At 46.8% G+C, this 17,968-nt stretch overlaps 5 protein-coding genes across 5 annotated transcripts; 2 read left to right on the forward strand and 3 right to left on the reverse strand.

Annotated features, from left to right (window-relative positions):
* Positions 1 to 208: 208 nt before the first annotated feature.
* On the reverse strand, positions 209 to 4,968 carry DFL_005529 (uncharacterized protein; the record flags this gene model as incomplete). Its single annotated transcript, XM_067634801.1, has 3 exons — positions 209 to 1,684; positions 1,762 to 3,450; positions 3,727 to 4,968. The coding sequence occupies 3 exons, from the start codon at positions 4,966 to 4,968 to the stop codon at positions 209 to 211; spliced, it is 4,407 nt and encodes a 1,468-aa protein (XP_067489295.1).
* Positions 4,969 to 8,102: 3,134 nt separating this feature from the next.
* Positions 8,103 to 8,789, forward strand: DFL_005530 (uncharacterized protein; the record flags this gene model as incomplete). The annotated part of the gene is made up of 1 exon (XM_067634803.1): positions 8,103 to 8,789. One exon carries the CDS (start codon positions 8,103 to 8,105, stop codon positions 8,787 to 8,789), a length of 687 nt encoding a protein of 228 aa, XP_067489296.1.
* Positions 8,790 to 11,785: 2,996 nt separating this feature from the next.
* DFL_005531 (uncharacterized protein) lies at positions 11,786 to 12,473 on the reverse strand (the record flags this gene model as incomplete). The annotated part of the gene is made up of 2 exons (XM_067634804.1): positions 11,786 to 11,922; positions 12,023 to 12,473. 2 exons carry the CDS (start codon positions 12,471 to 12,473, stop codon positions 11,786 to 11,788), a joined length of 588 nt encoding a protein of 195 aa, XP_067489297.1.
* Positions 12,474 to 13,840: 1,367 nt separating this feature from the next.
* On the reverse strand, positions 13,841 to 15,913 carry DFL_005532 (uncharacterized protein; the record flags this gene model as incomplete). The annotated part of the gene is made up of 2 exons (XM_067634805.1): positions 13,841 to 15,621; positions 15,694 to 15,913. 2 exons carry the CDS (start codon positions 15,911 to 15,913, stop codon positions 13,841 to 13,843), a joined length of 2,001 nt encoding a protein of 666 aa, XP_067489298.1.
* A 1,410-nt stretch (positions 15,914 to 17,323) lies between these two features.
* On the forward strand, positions 17,324 to 17,846 carry DFL_005533 (uncharacterized protein; the record flags this gene model as incomplete). Its single annotated transcript, XM_067634806.1, has 2 exons — positions 17,324 to 17,417; positions 17,476 to 17,846. 2 exons carry the CDS (start codon positions 17,324 to 17,326, stop codon positions 17,844 to 17,846), a joined length of 465 nt encoding a protein of 154 aa, XP_067489299.1.
* Between the last annotated feature and the right edge of the window lie 122 nt (positions 17,847 to 17,968).

A 17,968-nucleotide genomic window follows, 5' to 3' on the forward strand; every position in this document is an offset into this window, starting at 1 on the left:
GATGCTGTGCAAACTACCAGAGGAACAGAATAAAAGTAACAGGGGAATTGAGGCATTGTTTCTCAGCAAAAATAAACAAAGCCTTGAAGAAAGAAATATAAAATTTAGAAGAACCAAACGAACGCTACCTTGCCTTGTATTTTGTATTGTTAAAATGTTAGGAAGTAGTAATAAAGAAATTTTCTCTGCGAAACCAAACCAATGCAGTCTAAACCGCAATTCCACGTTTCTTTTTACCAGAGCCCTTGAACTTCTCACCACTGACTGCCGGAGCGGGCTCAATATTGACTGGTGGGCCTGTATACCTCAGAAAATCGGCTAGACCACTCGAGTCCGAATCAGGCGCATATGCTTTCGCATCTCTCGCTTGGAATATCGACGGTTTTCTGGGCATTGGCGGTAGGGCTGAAGACACCATCATACCTTTCGTCGCAATGCCACCGCTCGATTGAGCCCTCGATGGAAATTGCTGTTCCATTACTGGCTTGACGGGGAGAGGAACATGTTTCCTCGCTGGGAGGCTTGCAGAACTGCCGTTGCTGGAACTTTGCTGGAACTTGGAGGGCATACGGGCTTCGACTGGAGCGGATACGTTTGCTTTGGAAATCTTGTTAGATTTCGAGGATGAGCGGAAGCGACCGATGAGTTGAGCTGCACTACTTTTCTTCTTAAGAGGTTGTTGCTGGACAAATGGTTGCACCGGCGTAGGCTCTGGTGGAGGAGCGTTCATGAGGAAGTCCATCAAAGATTCTTCTTGCCGCGCCCTTGGAGCAGGGCGGTCGAAGAGATCGTCATCTTCATCGTCAGAATCTATGGCATAAGGGTCTTTAACGCGGACCTGTTTTCGAGTTGGGCCGCCATCTGTTTGTGGGCGTTGTGGGACCCGAGGGGAAGGTTGTGGTGGTTCCGGTTTCTTAATGAGGTCCGCTTGGGAGTGGAATGACGAGTGAGAATTCGATTTTTCAGCTATGCTAGTCATTGAGTCTTGCGGTGTAGCGTTAGATCCATTAGCATACTTTGAATCCATAGCCGATCTGTAAGGTGTTCGAGAAGAAACTGAAGGCGTTCGTGATGAAACTGAAGACGACCTTCCAAGTGGAGGGTTGACAGGCGCATCAAGTGGAGGTGGTGTATTTCGGAAAAAGTCAATTAATGCAAGCGTAGAATCGGCTGTCGCTGGCTGAGGTGCCCGAGCTACGAGTTTCCCTCTTGAGCCAGCAGAACGTAAGGGTCGGATCTCATCAATAGAACTTGCGGTGGGTCGTCGTGGAATCAAAGGGGACCTGGTGGTTGGTGATCTTGGTGATTCAAGGGGTGAAAGTGGTGCTTGTCCAACAGCAATGGGTACAGTATTTGACTGGGTATTTATTGCTTGTAGGGATGCCCCACGTGGCGGTTGCGGCATCGTTCCCGACAAGGTCGATGTTGAACGTGGCGGGAAGAACTTTATATTGTTGTTTGCGGAGCTAACTCCAGCTAAACGAGTTTGTTTTGGGGGGATATCTGGAACGACGTCGTCGTATTCGTATTCTTCCGAGGCAATCGTCGTCAATGGTCTTGACTTTTGAGAGCTCGATCGTCCAGGCTGTGGAGATTGAGTTACTGGAGTTACGATCGGGACATATTTATCTACGGAAGCCTTTGTTCTGCTAGAATCACCTGAGCCCTTCCTCGACGAAGCGATCTGGTTGTGCAAGGCAGCCAAAAGTTAGTCCAAACATCCAGCAAGGGGTTTACTTAGGAATTTGAGTTTTCCCTTACCTCAAGGTCGATCCGCTTGACAGTATCAGGCGTGAGAGTGTATTGCAGTGTTGCACCGCTATTAATCAGTTGTTCAAAGCTGCGTTCCTTTTCATCGATCTTAGATGCGTGGGTATCACTATATGAGCTCTCATTATCCCAGTCCTGTCTACTGCTCACTTGACGCTTGTCATCCGCAGTAGTCGGTCTTCCACCCATAAAACCTTTTAGTTTGGCGGATGTTTGGGAGGAAATCGATGCGGAATGTGTATGGCCCTTAGTCTTGTTAAGGGTTGCTTTGAATCGTCCTCCCTTAGCGGCATCTGGTGTTGCAGGAGGTGTCCATACTCGTACTCCAGCACGTTCACTCGATGTGGGCGTGGAAACGTCACGATTGGAGCTAGGGCGGGGAAGGTCAAACGAGGGGTACTGTCGTCGATCTGTGCTCAAAGCCCCAGAAGAGTGAGATCTGCCTGTGAGAGATTCAGATGAGTTCGAATGGGTGGATTTAGCAGTTTGCGACAAGTCTGGTGACCCGAAAGGAGATGCGCCATGCAATGAACGGACAGGCTTTGTCTGACGTTTCACAGGCTCCGGTTCGTCATCCTCATCAAACTCCGGATCATGGCTATAAAGGTCTAGAAGCTCCTCGCGAGCCGACTTTCGAGCATTGGAGACACTAGGTTCGTCATTTATGTGCAAAACTTGCGAGATCTGCAAAGTGGGTTGTTGTTCCGGTTCCTCATCTTTCTGTTTTTCGTGCTCCACGATTTCTGCTTCGGTATGATGTTCAGGATAGAAGTCCGGTGCAGACGGCGCTGGGGCAGGTTGATAGTATTTTGAACGCCGCCTCCGTTCCTTCGCAATATCCCGAGTGGCAGATGTCGCACTCTCCGCTGATGAATCCGCAGAAGGACGACGAACAACAAGAAGGCCGGGTTGTTCCGTGATTTGCGAATTTCTATCCGCGCCAATGATAGGAGACGAGATAGGAGTCAGGAGAGCAATGTCTGATGTTCTAGCTACTCCAATTTCGTCAGGCGAATGTAGGGATCGATCTATAGGACTTTCTCTTGGTGCGCTCTCTCGGCTTTCATTTGGCTCCTCCTTTTCGCGTAACGTGCTGATTGTACTACTCGACTTTCTCTCCGTAATTCCAAATCCAACAGGTGCGCTTCCAGTGGATATTATCCGCACAGATTGTGCTCTATAAAAGGTCGGAGTCGTAGCGGTAGCTTCGGCAGTCTCATGAATGACAAAACTATCTAGCGTGCTCACTTCGCCAGCTTCATCATCAATATCAGTAGCATCTTCGTCAGTTTCGGCTATGCTTTCAAGATCTTGCTCCCTCAGAACCGGCTCCGGGAATTGCTGTGATGGTCTCTCTGGCACTGGGGTAATGACGTCTTCATCTTCCTCGGGCCGTCGAAGGCTCATCGGACTTAGTGGGCTCAACGGGCTTATTGGACTCAATGGGAAGTCAACATCTTCTGGCGAGAACGGGAACGACCCGGGAAGCGGCAGCGAATTCGAACGTGCTCTTCGGTAAGATGTACGCTCAATTACTTCTTCTTTTCCTATAGCGACATCATTGACCTCCTTTGGTTGCGCCTTGCTAAAGGGAAAGACAAAAGGTGGAGAATGGGATGGAAAAGTCGTCATACTGTTTGGTCGGGGGAAATCAGGGATTCCAGAAATAACTTCATGCTTCTATAAAATCGAAGGGAACGGGCCGTCAGCTATGTATTATATATTCCCCATGCAAGTGACAGAGAAAAGGGAACTTGATCTGCACAGTCCGCTTCCACGAAGACGTCTTTCGAGCGCGTGGTAGCTAAGCGTGAAACAGGCGGTGGGCCTGTTGTATTGTGTTGGCCCCGCGACCAGGGTGTTGTACTTTTGCCACAGTGGAGAAAAGGGGTTGGAAAAGAGCATGCAAGCAGATACAATCGAGAGAAAGTGGGGGAGTCTTGCCATAAAACATACCATGGCTGCCATGTCGGGGATAACCATTTTCGCGCCATTGGCCCCATCCACATTCGAAGGAGTCTCGGGAATTGGTGTCAGCGGTGCACTTCCAAGCATTTCGGCCGATGCCAGTTTCCGTAGTCCGGATTTGACAGCTGGGGGAATATGCTCCTCAGCTGGACTGATCCCGTCGTCCGATTTTTTGGTTGTGAGATCTCGAGCAGACGGGGAGACAGCCCCAGAGTCCGATTTACTGTCCAGAACACTCTGAATATTAATGGTGCTGATGGCACTTTGTCGTCTGCTATCACGGCGGATACTTGGTACTCTAGAAGCTATCTGGCCCCCCGCAGATGGACCACGTAATAGTTTCTTCCATTGTCGCCACATCCGTCCCAGGACGGGGTTTAATGCGACTTTTTCCATATCCAATTCTTCAACCGAAGGTCTATCAACGGCCTCATAGTTGCCGGCCGCACCCTCTTCAGTCGCCGCTGCAATGCGGGCTTGGGAAAACCTAGCGACCGTTGCATGCCCCGCGACTAAAAGGGTTTGTTCGCCAATAAATTCGAGAATGGATGTCAAAAAGATGGCAACAGCTGGCGAGACCGCAGTAGGCGGACCGTTTCTAGCGTATTGGTCAAGCCCATTCGAGGAGTATTCCGACTCCTCGTATCCTTCGTCATCATCTTCTTCAAGATCTCCCAATGATGAGTAGATCATACACCTTAGCCTCGCCTTTTTCCATATCCTCTCAATATCAAACTCATCACCCTCGGAAGGGCCATCCTCCAATTCATCCTCATCTCCGTCACCAAGATACTCCTCGAGCTCTGCTTCCGCAGAGGCGATTGCTTCCCGAGCCAATCGACTCTTCAAGACCTCAGTGACGGCGGGACGGAGCGACTTGAGCGTTGTTGACTTTCCAACCAATAATATCGACCAAAGCAGATAATCAAGAAATTGATTTACCAGCCTCAGCGCGTCGGGTGTAACCAGAATGGTCGGTGGGCCAGGTTTGACGATTCCCTCTGCGGACAATGTTTGAAAGAATGACTCGTGGTCGCTGGTAACAATTTGGGTCGCAGCTGAGGTTGCAATATACGCAGCTTCCGGTAGAACACCTGTGAGCGGAGCGGGTGTTGAGGGGCTGCCCCCGGAAACAGAAAGGGCAGTGTCTGATGACATGCTAAGGCTCCTAGACCTCGAGCGTGCTTGGGGAATTAGATCCATAACGTCCGGTCGAGATTGTCGCATCATTCTTTATACTGATGGTCCCCTACTGTGGGAACTTGTGCAGCTGCAATATCGGAGAATTGAAATTTTGGTTTATAAAACGAGTCGTAATTAAAGAAATTACCAAGCTGTCAATGCGATCGTAAATATATTTCTCGCGGCAGCTGGGGCAAGGTCCCAGGTAGACGCAGCTCCGCAGATGGACGGAGAATGGACGGAAACGAGAAACAAGCAATTAATCCCAGCACACAAAGAGAAAGAATATGCGATGCATGAGCACAAAAGCAGCTTCGTGATATCGCAAGTTGGGGAAGTTCAAGCTCAATTCGGGACTAATAATAGTAAAGTCCGAGGCCTTGAGGACAATGGGCTGGGAGCTATATGGTACGTCAGAGCCCGTTGGCTAGTGTCGCTCTGGTTGACTCGGAGAAATATAAATGTATCGAATGAGAAGCAAACTTAGAGAATTGTTTTAAGCGTTTCAGACCGAATTGGACAAGCGGATAGGGGGACTGATAAGTTTTCGCGATCGCAAGGCTTGATGCCTACACAAGCGATGAGGTATTACCGGGGTAGTTAGGCCGGCCTATGGATAAATTCGATAAATAAGGGAGGGCGTTCGCTATCCAAGGATTTCGAACTGGGCAAAAAGGGGAGAATAAGAGATCTAGCTTAGAATTTAGTCAGTGTGTGTTAGGCCGTCGAGCAAAACGAACACAAGAGGAGACTGAAAGTGGAGAGAAAGAAAATTAGATCTGGAGTTCACAGACCTTTTTTGATCTTAGTGGGAAAAACATAGAACATGCGCAAACACGGAGAAAGGGTACAGAAAGAATGTCACAGCGTCAGGTCTGTTGCAGGCACCAGCTTGCACCCCGGATTGGTTCGTCGACACTACGACTTGGCTTGCAGAACCTCCAAGGTAGGGCCATATTCATGCAGATGCAAGTCGGGCATGTGGATGCACCGGTGCAAATATAGCACGCCAGCCCGAGATACCTGCGGACAATAATAACGATGATAATAAGACCACGCAGGAGATATCATAAGAACAGAGACGGATAGATATCAGGAGGATATGCACACACAAAAAAAAAAAAAAAAAGTTGGATTATGTCGGTCATCTATGCATTTCGCGAAACCGAAGATGCACACTGGCAGCGCTCCCCTCATGTTCCCGATATATTACCGGAAGGTCTAGCGAAAGCCACAGACGGCCAAATTGCAGAAAAGAATTGAGAAATGCAAGAAGCTATGAGTAGACCTAACACATACCGAAAGTAAGTCCTGTTTGGAGGTAAAGGAAGGATATGTCGGTGTGGCAATGATGAAGTGAAGGTGGAGAATGATTAGTCGTGTTATCGATCAGGTCGCATGGCAGTGCAGTGCGTCGTGCTAGAGAAACAAGGAATTCATGTGACCTGTGGGCAAACCCATACTCGCACTGCACTGTGGAAGCAGATGAAACAATGACAGCGACAGTTGTGAGTGTTGGTAAAGACAGTGGCGGTGGTGATGATGATGATAATGGTAATGTTGATGTTGATGTGGTGAAGAGGAAGAAGATCGAAGGATGAAGATTGAATGATGGCCTACCATCAGCATCAACGACTCCAGTTTTCCCGTACTGTGTAAAAGCCTTGGTTCCTGGCTGCCAGAATAAAACTCAGGAGAACTCTGCCTTCTTTGTTCCTTCGTTCTTTCAGAATTCTTCAGCAGTGGGGCGAAAAGGGTATAAAAGGCACTGTTAAGGATGCCCTCTCGTAGCTAGTCTTTGTTGAACGACTGCGATAAATTGAAACTGACAGGCCGGGTGGGGCTGCAGGCTGTCTCGGTCAACTTCACGATTGGATAGCGGGCTTGAAAGCCTCCGCTTTCGGGTTGGTATCATCTCTCAATCAAATTTATCAAATATATCGATTCAATAGCACCAACAGGCTCCGGGAGACTCAGGCCTGCGGAATTCTGCATCGAAAAGGCAGTTATTGCCCGCCGTTCATGCATTTGATGGTCGCCCAATGACGACTTTCCTGAAGGATCTCTATCGACATCCACGAGGCTTTGGGATGCGACTGCCTCTGTCGGCCTTTCTAAAAAAACGACCGACAGCGATGGGAATCCCAGGTCTTTCTCCTTTTACACGATCTGGTGTCGCCTACGGCTCAGGGTCCAAGAAAGGAAGAAGTGCCTGGACTTTACTAAAGGCCCTTGCCCTGGTACATGGGCTGTTGACTAGGGTCTAGCTTAACAGGGGAGGCCAGCGGCCTCAGCACGTAGTTCCCCAGGACTCTGCACCTGCCGCTTGCTCGAAGGGTGTTTGTTCATTTGACGCGAGTGCCTGTGCGCCAGACCATTTGAATATTTCGATTTCGAGGCAGCCGTCGGTACACAGGAATCGACAGCCTCCGAAGTATATACATACATGTACTGACATGCAGTGACATATGTACTATCAGGCCATGGATGCGCCTAGATGCATACGCCACATAGGCCCCTCGAGGGTGTAGAGGCTCGAGTAATTTGTGCCCTTCGGTAATCCGTACCGTGGGTAACGCCAATCCAGAAGATATCTCCAGTTCTGCTCCATTTTAATGCGCAAGCCTGGAGAGCGTGCTAACCATGCCTTTTGCCGCATTTCTGCGTGCACCGTCTAAATTAAGAAATCCGTTGACATTTCAACCCCATTCTCTCTAACAGGCGCTCGCCCTGCATGATTACTCCAACAAACAAACATGCGAACTGGGCAGCCATCAAGGCAGTGGCCCAACTAACATTGAATGCCCGTCGGTGTGTGGGACGAGGTACAACCTTTTGATTGGTCGCATGTTCCCCAGTCGCTTCCCATCATCAGCCGCGCACCCAGGCCCACAGAGATTGGACCGAGGCGTTTTCCCCTCCCCCTTTCTAAACCCAAAACGAAATCTTGCAATAGAAACATTGTGAACCACTTCAGCCTGTTCCGTCTATCGATGCTTTGCGCGCGCGTCAATCGCATGTAGAGGAGCGGCAGGTCACTCTTTTCCACCAGCTATTTCCAACATCGAGATATTTTATCTCGATAAGACACTCTTTTTAAACGTAACAATCCCAACATCAGGCTGGTTCACGGACAATCCTCACTTCCACTCATTTCAGCCACAAATTTCAAAAGGGAAAAAATGTTATCTCGCGCCCAGTTCCTTCTCTCCGTCCTTCTTATCTCTAGTAAAGTCGTCCAAGCTGGTTTCTTTGACGACGTCAAATCGGCCTGGGACCCTGCGACAGATGGAGTAAAATGTTTCTTTGGTGACGAGGATTCGTGCAAAACCACTAGCACTGACGCTCCTACACCCACCACTGCTCCCACAGTCGCACCTACGAGTGTACCTGCGAAACCCACCAAATCCGACGCAGGGGAAAATGATCCCGAACCAACGACGGCGCCAAAACCGAGTAAATCGGAATCACACCCGGAGACTACAGTCCCGCCTAGGACAACTGTAGCTAAAACATCAACTACTGAACCAACAAGTACGGCTGAGCAGAGTAGTGTCACAACAGAAGCACCGAGTTCAACCTTCACAACCGAAATTTCGACAACAACTTCGATCGAATCTTTAACGGAAGCATCTAACACCGTCCCGGCTGCCACGATCTCTTCTTCAAGCCAAGCCTCGGAGGGGTCGTCCGATGGTGGCACCATAAAACCCGGCATAGTTGCCGCCGGAGTCGTAGTTGGCGTGGTTGTCTTCGCATTGATAGGTCTCGTCGCATCACTTGTATATAGGAAAAGATGGCGCGAGAAGCAGGCTGCTATCGCGAAGGCGAGGGAAGAACAAATGGATTTCGGGAAAACCGGGGTATGACATAAACGGGACACGGAATAATGCAGGTGACGAAATTGGGTTCAACATGGGGTGGGTCTTGTACAATTCTATGTGTTCATGTTCAGGAGGACATCTTCATTTCATGATATACTGGCTATAGAAATCTTGTGATATAATTTTTGGGTGACATACACCCTTTTCTCGGTAATATTATCAGACAATTGCGGGCGGTTACCGCTGACGTCTTGCTACATTTTACTTCCCGTTTTAACTCTCCTCTCGAATGACATGCTTTAATTTTCAGCTCGTCAAGGCCCGCAGTCAACACCTTTACGTCTATCCGTTCCGAAGATTCGATCTAGATCTTCTTACCTTCTCGAGATCGTGATATCATCGGACAGACGCTTCGCTCCGTCCATCCATTGGCCGGCTCGGTTGGCTTCGCTCCACAAACTTTAAGCCACATCTCGAGTTTCCTGCCTTTCCAGTGCCTGGGATCTCAGCCTTTTTCTAAAATATACGGAGATATCCACACCCAGGAAATCGATAGCGAGAGCACTGTCGCTACATAACATTCGCTACCATGTTGGAAAGCGGCGATTGGGCTTGCATAATGCTCCGTGTTATCAAGGAAGATACATATGGTATGCTTTTTAACCCTTTCGGTACACACCATTTCGTGTATCTGCATGTTGCACAAGCGGAAGGAAACATGGCGTATCAGCTGCCCCAGTTGCCACAAGCCAGCGACGCACAAAGGTTGTACCTGCAGGAAGCCCGTATGCAGGTGAATGATGTTCGGTCCCAAATTCGAAGCTAATTATACATTGCATCCCGTCTTACGCGGAATAATTCTGAATCAAGGCCGGAAGGTACCAATGCTTAAGGTTCGGGTTTCACGGCGGAATAAGATCTTGAATTCTCGGTTTGATGTCTTCGTTGGCTCGCAGATTGAAGCATAGAAGTTTGACAGCAGCTTCAAAATAGCCAATGATCAATCTACCATTTTAAAAGAAAGATAGACCTTGTGGTGTACTGGTTCGATTCCATACGTGGTCAGCTTGATTACTTTTCTTTTGTTTCGCTCGATCGATAAATTTCGTGCAAAGAAGAGTCCCAAGGGGCTTGATAACGTTAGACCAAGTAGCATCGCGGGTACAAATTGAACAAAAACTCAATGCCACCAGTGAGCCGATCAAAAAAGCTTAAATATTCCGTTGCCAGGCACCCAGAGCGCTTTGTACTCTTCAGTTCCGCAGAACAAAGTTCAGGAAGTACAATGCAATTTGGGAATCATAAAATTTCCCCTTTAACACGATACTGAAATATCTTGCAAGAGGAGACAAATCTCGGAGAAGTCACTTCTGACCAGGGATACCCTTTCCGTGCTGGCCATCAAACTTGCGGAGTATTGAGGTTTTAAGTGGATCACAGAAGCTGAACGGCGCAACTTTTAGCCATGTTATTAAACACCTCAAGAATGCGAAAACTTTGCGTGTAACTCGTAGCCTATATCATGCAGATTAATGAAGGTTTCTCCTTTTAAAGCTCGGAAATGGAGTCGGCATGTGCTTTCGTGAGGTCCGACTTCGGATCAGAATCTTCGTGCCGTTATGCTTCATTAGTTCTGCATTGTGGTCACTCATTTCATCTCATGAGAATCCCAAAAGCCACTTCGCTCTTCGCCATTCAAAACCTCCCTTCATCGCGCAACTTAAAATGAATCTCTCTGTCCGTTGAGTGGTTCGTGCTTTCTTGGCTGGCCAATGGCGACGTCGATATAATCAACCAGTGCCCAAATTTCAAATCCAGAATCCCATGAATCTAGAAGCGCTTTTATCCAAATCAAAGTCCCTATATCCATTTTTTTTCTTCGGAAAATTTTGGGGTGCGGGTTCCTGATGACCTCTTTCAACTTTTCTAGCGAAGCTCGAAGCGATCAGCAAATTTCGGAGACCCCTTTTGTAGCCACGTACCCACGTTCTCTTGGCCATAGCTTATCGGTTTGCAATTGACCGCGTTTCGTTGGTGGGGCTTGATAGAATTTACTCCACATTCTAGAGATACTGGGCTCGTTTCAGCAAGGGATCGATAAAACGGAAAAGCGAGTACAAAACACTTTTCTATGCTGCTTTCTTGTTCTTCTATGTATAAATACATCCCTAAGTTATTTACTTATGGTTCCTAGGTTTGGGGTTGAAAGATGGAACCATAGCATGGTGTGTTAGGGCATGGTCGGTTGGTTTGTTCCGCTTGGTTCTTGGGTTTAGCCGTAGTGCTTCAGTGTTGTTACAAGAGCCGGCCGTGGGATATTATAGCTCAGTCGTGGATTCAATATCATGTTTGGGGCTGAGCTATGCGGGAAAATTCCAAGGCAGTTCAGAACGTTACAACTTCTAGGGCGTTGTGACGTTGTATTCATGAATCTAGACAAAATCAATACAGCGATAAACTACTCCCTTAGATATGTACAGACCTATAGGACTACAATTATTTCGTATTCTAACTCACTGTACATGTAACACTTTAGCCATTAATGTCGTGAATCAAACCTTTGATAGCCAGCCGTTTAGTTTCCTCTTCGTATCTCCAATTGGTCATTGTCTCCTACCACTAATACACCATCAATAAGGTAAATTGACAAGCAATTATCCAAAGGCTATCCCTGGGCCAGCTGCCCAGACCTACAGGATGCTTAAGTATCGCTATATAGAAAGTCCAATGAATTAGATAGACCTGTAGATTCGCGACTATTATCCTGTATACACGTATCGATATCTACGACCTATATATATAGCCCAACCCTTCGCCGATTCAATTGGAATCATATCGAGGCGTCTGGAAACTTCTAGACTTAAGTTAATTACGTAGGCCTCGCAGATTTGCAAACGCCTAAGCTTTAGAAGGTTCTTTCACAAATATTTCTATCTACAGAACTCATAAAACGTATATCATCAACTGTTCATCTCATACAACCGCATGATTATCTCTTTGAGTAGATAGTGACATGTGTGATGTGCACATGTGTATATAGGCTATCGCTCTAGGTTTTGAATCCATTTGATGAGACGTCGAGCCTCCAAGGAGTCAAGAACAATGTCGTGGTACCCGGGGGACTTGGTATATGGATCATGGATCGGGGTTTCCGCAAATGTAGCCTCAAAATCTGACCCTAGATGTACATGACATCGCCTAGCATGTTCCAATCAAGCGATACAAGGCTCTTTCACCTCAAATTGATAGTCAAAGGGTATGTTGCCCGCGGGGCTGACCTTCCGACATCATGGAATAACAGCTCGTAGTTTGGTATCTTGGACCAGCTTCCCGTGAAGTGTCATCCGTAGCCCAACTCTTAAGAATCCAGAGCCCTTTCCGAATCCTAGACGAAAGGAGGTGTAATTTTAGATTGTACATTTGGAGCACATTCGTCTGAAGAATAGGCGTGTAAGCGACTGAACGAACCCGCATTTCATTCATCGAGAAGCTCGATGCCGAAAACCTGCTGTACCATCCAATTGCTGATTCACCGGCTTTCAAGCTTCTCGAGCCGGCAGCAAGGACACATTGAACTACTGTTAAAATTGCCGATACACCGATGACGGCAGTAAAGCCTAAGCTAATAGGATTCCAGTTGATTTCATTTTGTGCAGCAAACTGGGCCTTGAGGAGCGCCCGAAGGAGGCACTCGGTGGCATTTTCACCTGGGCAGATGTCGATAGCCATGATGAAATTCGAAAATTGAGTTTGTAGAAATAGTAGGACGCCTGGGCCCTTATCAGAAGATAGATAGATAAAAGAACTAAAGCATATACGTGATGCAGGCGGGGTCTTGGGTTGACCTTAATTGTAGCTTGGACTACGATCAAAAATCTTATCACGTATGTAGAGTATTTCTTCCTTTTCATTGACATTAACCATGGCTGCCTAGCTAGCTTATTATACTACGCAAATAGATAGAAAATGGTAGTATTGTTGCAAGAAAACGAATGAACCCAGACGCATAGATGTGGGATCGTCGTGATATAGCGCTATCCTCTTTGTTCCAGCACACCGGTGAGGCTGAAACCATACTCAGCTCGCTCCCGTCTTATCTAATGCAAGGTTTGTCCCCCTATCCGTGGAAGAATATATATATCATCGGCAAGTATAGGATCGTACTACCTGGCAGACGGGTTTTATGCGCTCAAAGATGAGTTTAATTGGAATATTTCTGTCCCAAAGCAGCGGATACGAGCATAAGCGAACTTTTGTCGTCCATCACAGCTACTGGTGCTTTAGTGTATATGTGAACTTCTCAGCTATCTGCAGCGATCAAACTCGCAATTGAGATGGAAAAGCGAAAGGCCAATAAAAATACAAGAAATTGTTTTTTACAAGCATTTATATGCGTCCGTATATAACTGCTCTTAATAGCTATTGGCCAGCCAAGACCATACTGAGGGTATGCGTGAAATTGCATATATCCGCATGCAGGACTGGAACACCAGACTGCCCAGATGACGAATTCTCAGCTCATGAGGATCAGATTTGATACCAAAAAGATGGAAACGTACCATGTCCTCGTACAAGCCCATATCTTTAAACATGGAATTATTCATAGACCCTAAGATTCAGTGCTAGTTTAGCCTTCCAATTCGACAAGAGGGTAATATGCAGTAGGCTACAGTCTGGTCTGGGAGTGTGGTTGTACCGCCCCAACAAAATACCACAAAAGTTGCACGCTAACGTGTCGCTGTAGCCCAAAGGGTATCTCTTTTTGTGTTGTTTAGTATTACAGTCGGCAAGCAGTCTATATACAAGTTGGGCTCGAGAACGAGGCCAGCAAGTATCTTGATCAATTGGCTTCATAATAAATGAGCCTCCACTGCAACTACGACGATGGGAATTGGATAGCGAAATAAAATTATCCTCTATCGTGTATACGCATTACAGTTCTAGGCACTGGCAAGTGTATCTTATCGATAGCTGGCATTCAGGAGAAAAGGTTCGAACGTTCATTATACGAAAGACAGGAAAAGCTAATTAAGATAACTAAGCATACAGTTAAAAATACATAATCCTACAAGGCATGCAACTATCTGGTAAAGCTATCAAAGTAGTTCTCCGTAGATTGGACGCGAATAACCGGGCATATACGCATTCACCTTTGGTGCAGCAGCATTAGGTAGCTTGGGTGTGCTTAGGACTTGCACGCCATTAGAGGCTGCTGGTTTGGGAGCTAGGGAAACCTTATCAAGTGCCTGTTGACCCGCAGGGGCTTCGCAGCCATCGTAGATAGTAGCGTTTGAAATAGGGCGGCCGTCTGCCAAATCACCTAGCACCTTCCTGACGATTGTGTCGATGGCACCATTGATAAATCCATCCTTGGCGCCCTTCTTCGCCTTGTCCCTCAACCTATCACTACTTCCAACAACTGTCTCAATCTCTGCTACAACGTTGACCTTTGCGGCAACCTGGAAAATCGATTGGTAGTGAAAGGTCTTTTCTTTGGCACCCTCGCAGGTGTTGTAAGCCCAGACATTATTGACGCTGGTATCAATACCCCCCCAGACACCAAACTTACCGGTATCCGCAATCTCCAAGCCGAAACCAAAACCAAAACGAATGTAAGGATTGATTTCTCCTTGGAATTCGGGACCGGCGAAGTCGAACGTTGGTTTGAACTGATCCTTAGGCCAAGATGGAACAGAAATGCTGGGATCTGTGCCCGCAACAAGCCGGATGTGTGCGCCTTTAGAGCTAAATTTAGCTCCCATGGTCGTGGAGATAGTGGCCTCGCCTCTTAATATAACACCGGGGCCTGCGATGGCTTCGGGTGCGATCTTGAGGAACGGGGCGATACCCATAGTCTTCAATATCGCATCTCCGATCGCTGCACCAACGTTGTAGTCGTGCTCCTTGGAAACTACGCCGATGAGTTCAAGGCCGAAGTTTCCCTCGATCTGCGGAGTGATATCAAAGATAGCACTTGGGAGTGTTGCTCCATTGACTCTAGAGATCGTGGCTTTGAACCCAAAACCACCTTCGAGGTAACAGCCGATACAATTAGCCCCCATGTCAACGTCGACCTCTCCCTTGAATGCGACACCCGTGAGTTGGATTTTGCTCTTGGGGTCTTTCTTTCCAAAGGAGATCTTGTAATTCCCATCGACAAACTTCTCAAGGAGGGTGTTGAGGCCGCTGCTGACAACATCTACAACCGGCTTCAGGCCCTCTTCGACGTAACCACCAACGGTGCTCGCTACATCAACGACCGTATCGATACCCTCGCCTACTATATCCACGGCCTTATCGAAACCTTCGCCGACTGTGTCCACGGCTTTATCGAAACCTTCGCCTACTGTATCCACAACTGAGTCAATACCCTTTCCTACCTCTTCCTCGCATTGAAATTTGAATAGTTCCTCAAAAGGCCCAGAAAATGCGCAGATACCAGTGCGGAGAACACTGCTAAAGTCTCTCCTGGCGAAGCTGGGCCTAGGATGTTCAACAGTCCTAATCTTGATTTCGAAGTTTTGGAGAGTTTCATTCCATGTCGCCTTCTCTTTTGTGAGGACTGTTGTGAAAGTGGCTTTGTCGTAGGTAACGGCAGTAATCTTGTAAGAAGTTCTTTCTTCATCGGGACCGCAGCCTGTGTGATGATGATGGGTAAAGAGGAAGAAATAATCATTGTCACTCTCGTTGATCCAGTCCCAAGATTTGATGGCAGTGTCCATGGCATCCTTACTCTTGAATTTTAGAGCAATTTTGGAATCTTCATCTGTGCAAGTGATGCTATCGGTAAGATCGTCAAAGTTCTCCAGCAAGATAAGCGGGTGGTTCGCATCCGGTTTCGTAACTGTCATATCTGCGATTCTAAGATGTGCTTCCGCTATATTTGAACGGACAGTTAGTCTCCTGCCTTAATCTAAATTACCAATAGGATTATTGATTAAAAGCTTACACAATGCCCTTCCGTAAAACATTTTGACTTGATCTTGAGGCTTGAGCCGGGATAGATCATCGGATCTTCTCTTCAAGCCTTTGATAATATGTTCTTGGCGAATAGGAACCATTCCAATATGTTTGTCTTCTGCAGCAACTGGAACGTGCCATTCTACTGCTTGGGAAAACCCGATCAGTCCTAAGGACAAAACAGGGAGAATTTTCGAAGCGGCAACCATTTAAAATATTTTGAAAAAAAAGCAAAAGTCCGGTGAAGTCGAAATTAAAACGTCGTCAAGTAAATAAAAAGAATGAGTAAGTATTAAAAGTAGTAGTTTAAAAATATAAAACGAATGTAAAATTGAAGAAAATAAATACCCCACGACCAGCGAGGGGATAGTTTAGAAATAGATGTCGACTTGGATGCTGTTGTGTGAATCGAATGATATTGATAGACGACTTGCATGCTTACTATATAAGGGTTCGTCTCCAATCGAATCTAATACTAATAGGCTCGAATATGACGTATCCAATGCAATAGTCACCGGCCGTTCTGGTTTGTAGACTATCGTATCATATTATCACCTCCCATTGTTTCTCTCCGTATGCAGGAGCAGTAAAAATACTTGCGGAGGCGTTACCTCTCTTCCAAACCTCCTGTTCATCCCCTGCGGCCCTTGGCGTAAGATGATTGGCCAGATCTCGGAAGCGTTACACAAAATTGCGTGCCACGCAACACTTAATTGAGCATAGACTTGCAACACTTCGAGGATGAAACGATTCCGAAGAGTTTAGCCTCAAGCCTGGCTTTATGCATCTGGACGCCACGAAACAACCGCCTTTCCGATATTGACGATATTTTTTTTATTCCATTGAAAAACTGGCCGCTGGCGACGGCGAATGTTTAAACAGGTTCAAGTAGCCGGGGTAACTTGATCTCTTCAAGTTGGAACGACTCGTTAGTCCCAACAAGTGAAGGACATTTGTGTCCATTGGGGCTTGGGGGAAATGTGGCTCGTAACTAGTCCGGTATAAGATCATAAAATATGCTAGCGACATTCGCCCGAACGTTTGAGCTCGTCGCTAACTACCTTTTTGGTTCTTGCATGATTTGACGCACTTCTGTGGAGACTTGGTTTCTAGCGAAGCCTAGAAGCTTTCTAACACAAGCTCTCCCACGAATCACAATAGTCCCCAAGTTTTAGCTCGAGACTCTGAGCCCTGGGTAGCAGAGTTAGATGATTCGCATTCTGTTTTCCTCGTACGATTAGTTTAGAGGGTACGAGTATATATAACGGTTATATCCACCTATTTACAATTCCTTCACTCATCATCAATCCTAAACACTTCCTTTTAAAAGTCCCTGGTGGATATAGCCGTGCTGGTCACGCTCAATTCAAAGCCTTAAAATTCAGTTCTCAAATATCGCGTTTGTTATCCTTTAAGTTTCTTTTTTTTTTTTACGATTTTCCTAAAAATAATCCCATATATCTCGGTTTACACCATCAATTGAGCTTTGGAAATAACCACCTGTCACACTCACATCGATTTTCGAACTATTCACTTAGTTTCGAACACCTGGCGCTACCTAAGTCACAACCGAGAAGGGAAATTCCGGTATATAAAAGGATCTCTACAATCCATACAAAATGAAGTTTTCGGTTCTTTTCTTTATCCCTTTTCTCATTGCCGGTTCTTCGGCTCTTGCAAATGGCGCAGCATCGGAGACAGGCGTTGCTGAATGTAAGTTATCAGATTTCCAGTTTTCTGTCACATCAATCTAATCTGATATACCCACCAGTCAACCATCGCCAAGGAGTAAGAGCCGCATCATTCTACGGCCCTCCTCGTAGTGTCCAGCGTCGTTCAAGGGAGACACGTCGAGCTGTAACAAAAGAAACGAAGCGTCAAAACACTCCTACACCTTCACCTGATCAGATCAGAGCCGCCATTTTGTCGCTTCCTGCTGTGAAACAGCTTTCAGCTGAAATTCAACAATTCTTGACTACTGTGCCATCGGAGATATGGGCAGCTTTGCCAAAACTGAGTCCCGATCAGTTCACTGTAGCATTGGAGCAACTCGAAAGAGGTCAATTGCCAGATTTTACGAAAGCTGAGGGAACGGTTCCAGCCACCGCTCCAAGTGCCCAACCACAGGCTCCTGCCGCCTAGTCGGCCACAACCAGCAAGACCCAACAAGCCGATTGGAAGGCGAAACAGTCGCATCTTAGAATAAATCCTTTTTTTCATTTGATTTATCAGCGCGTCGGTACTTGTACAAGTTGTTGTTTTGA

The sequence above is a fragment of the Arthrobotrys flagrans genome (assembly GCF_004000055.1).
Source record: "Arthrobotrys flagrans strain CBS H-5679 chromosome Unknown unitig_9, whole genome shotgun sequence".
NCBI lineage: Eukaryota > Fungi > Ascomycota > Orbiliomycetes > Orbiliales > Orbiliaceae > Arthrobotrys > Arthrobotrys flagrans.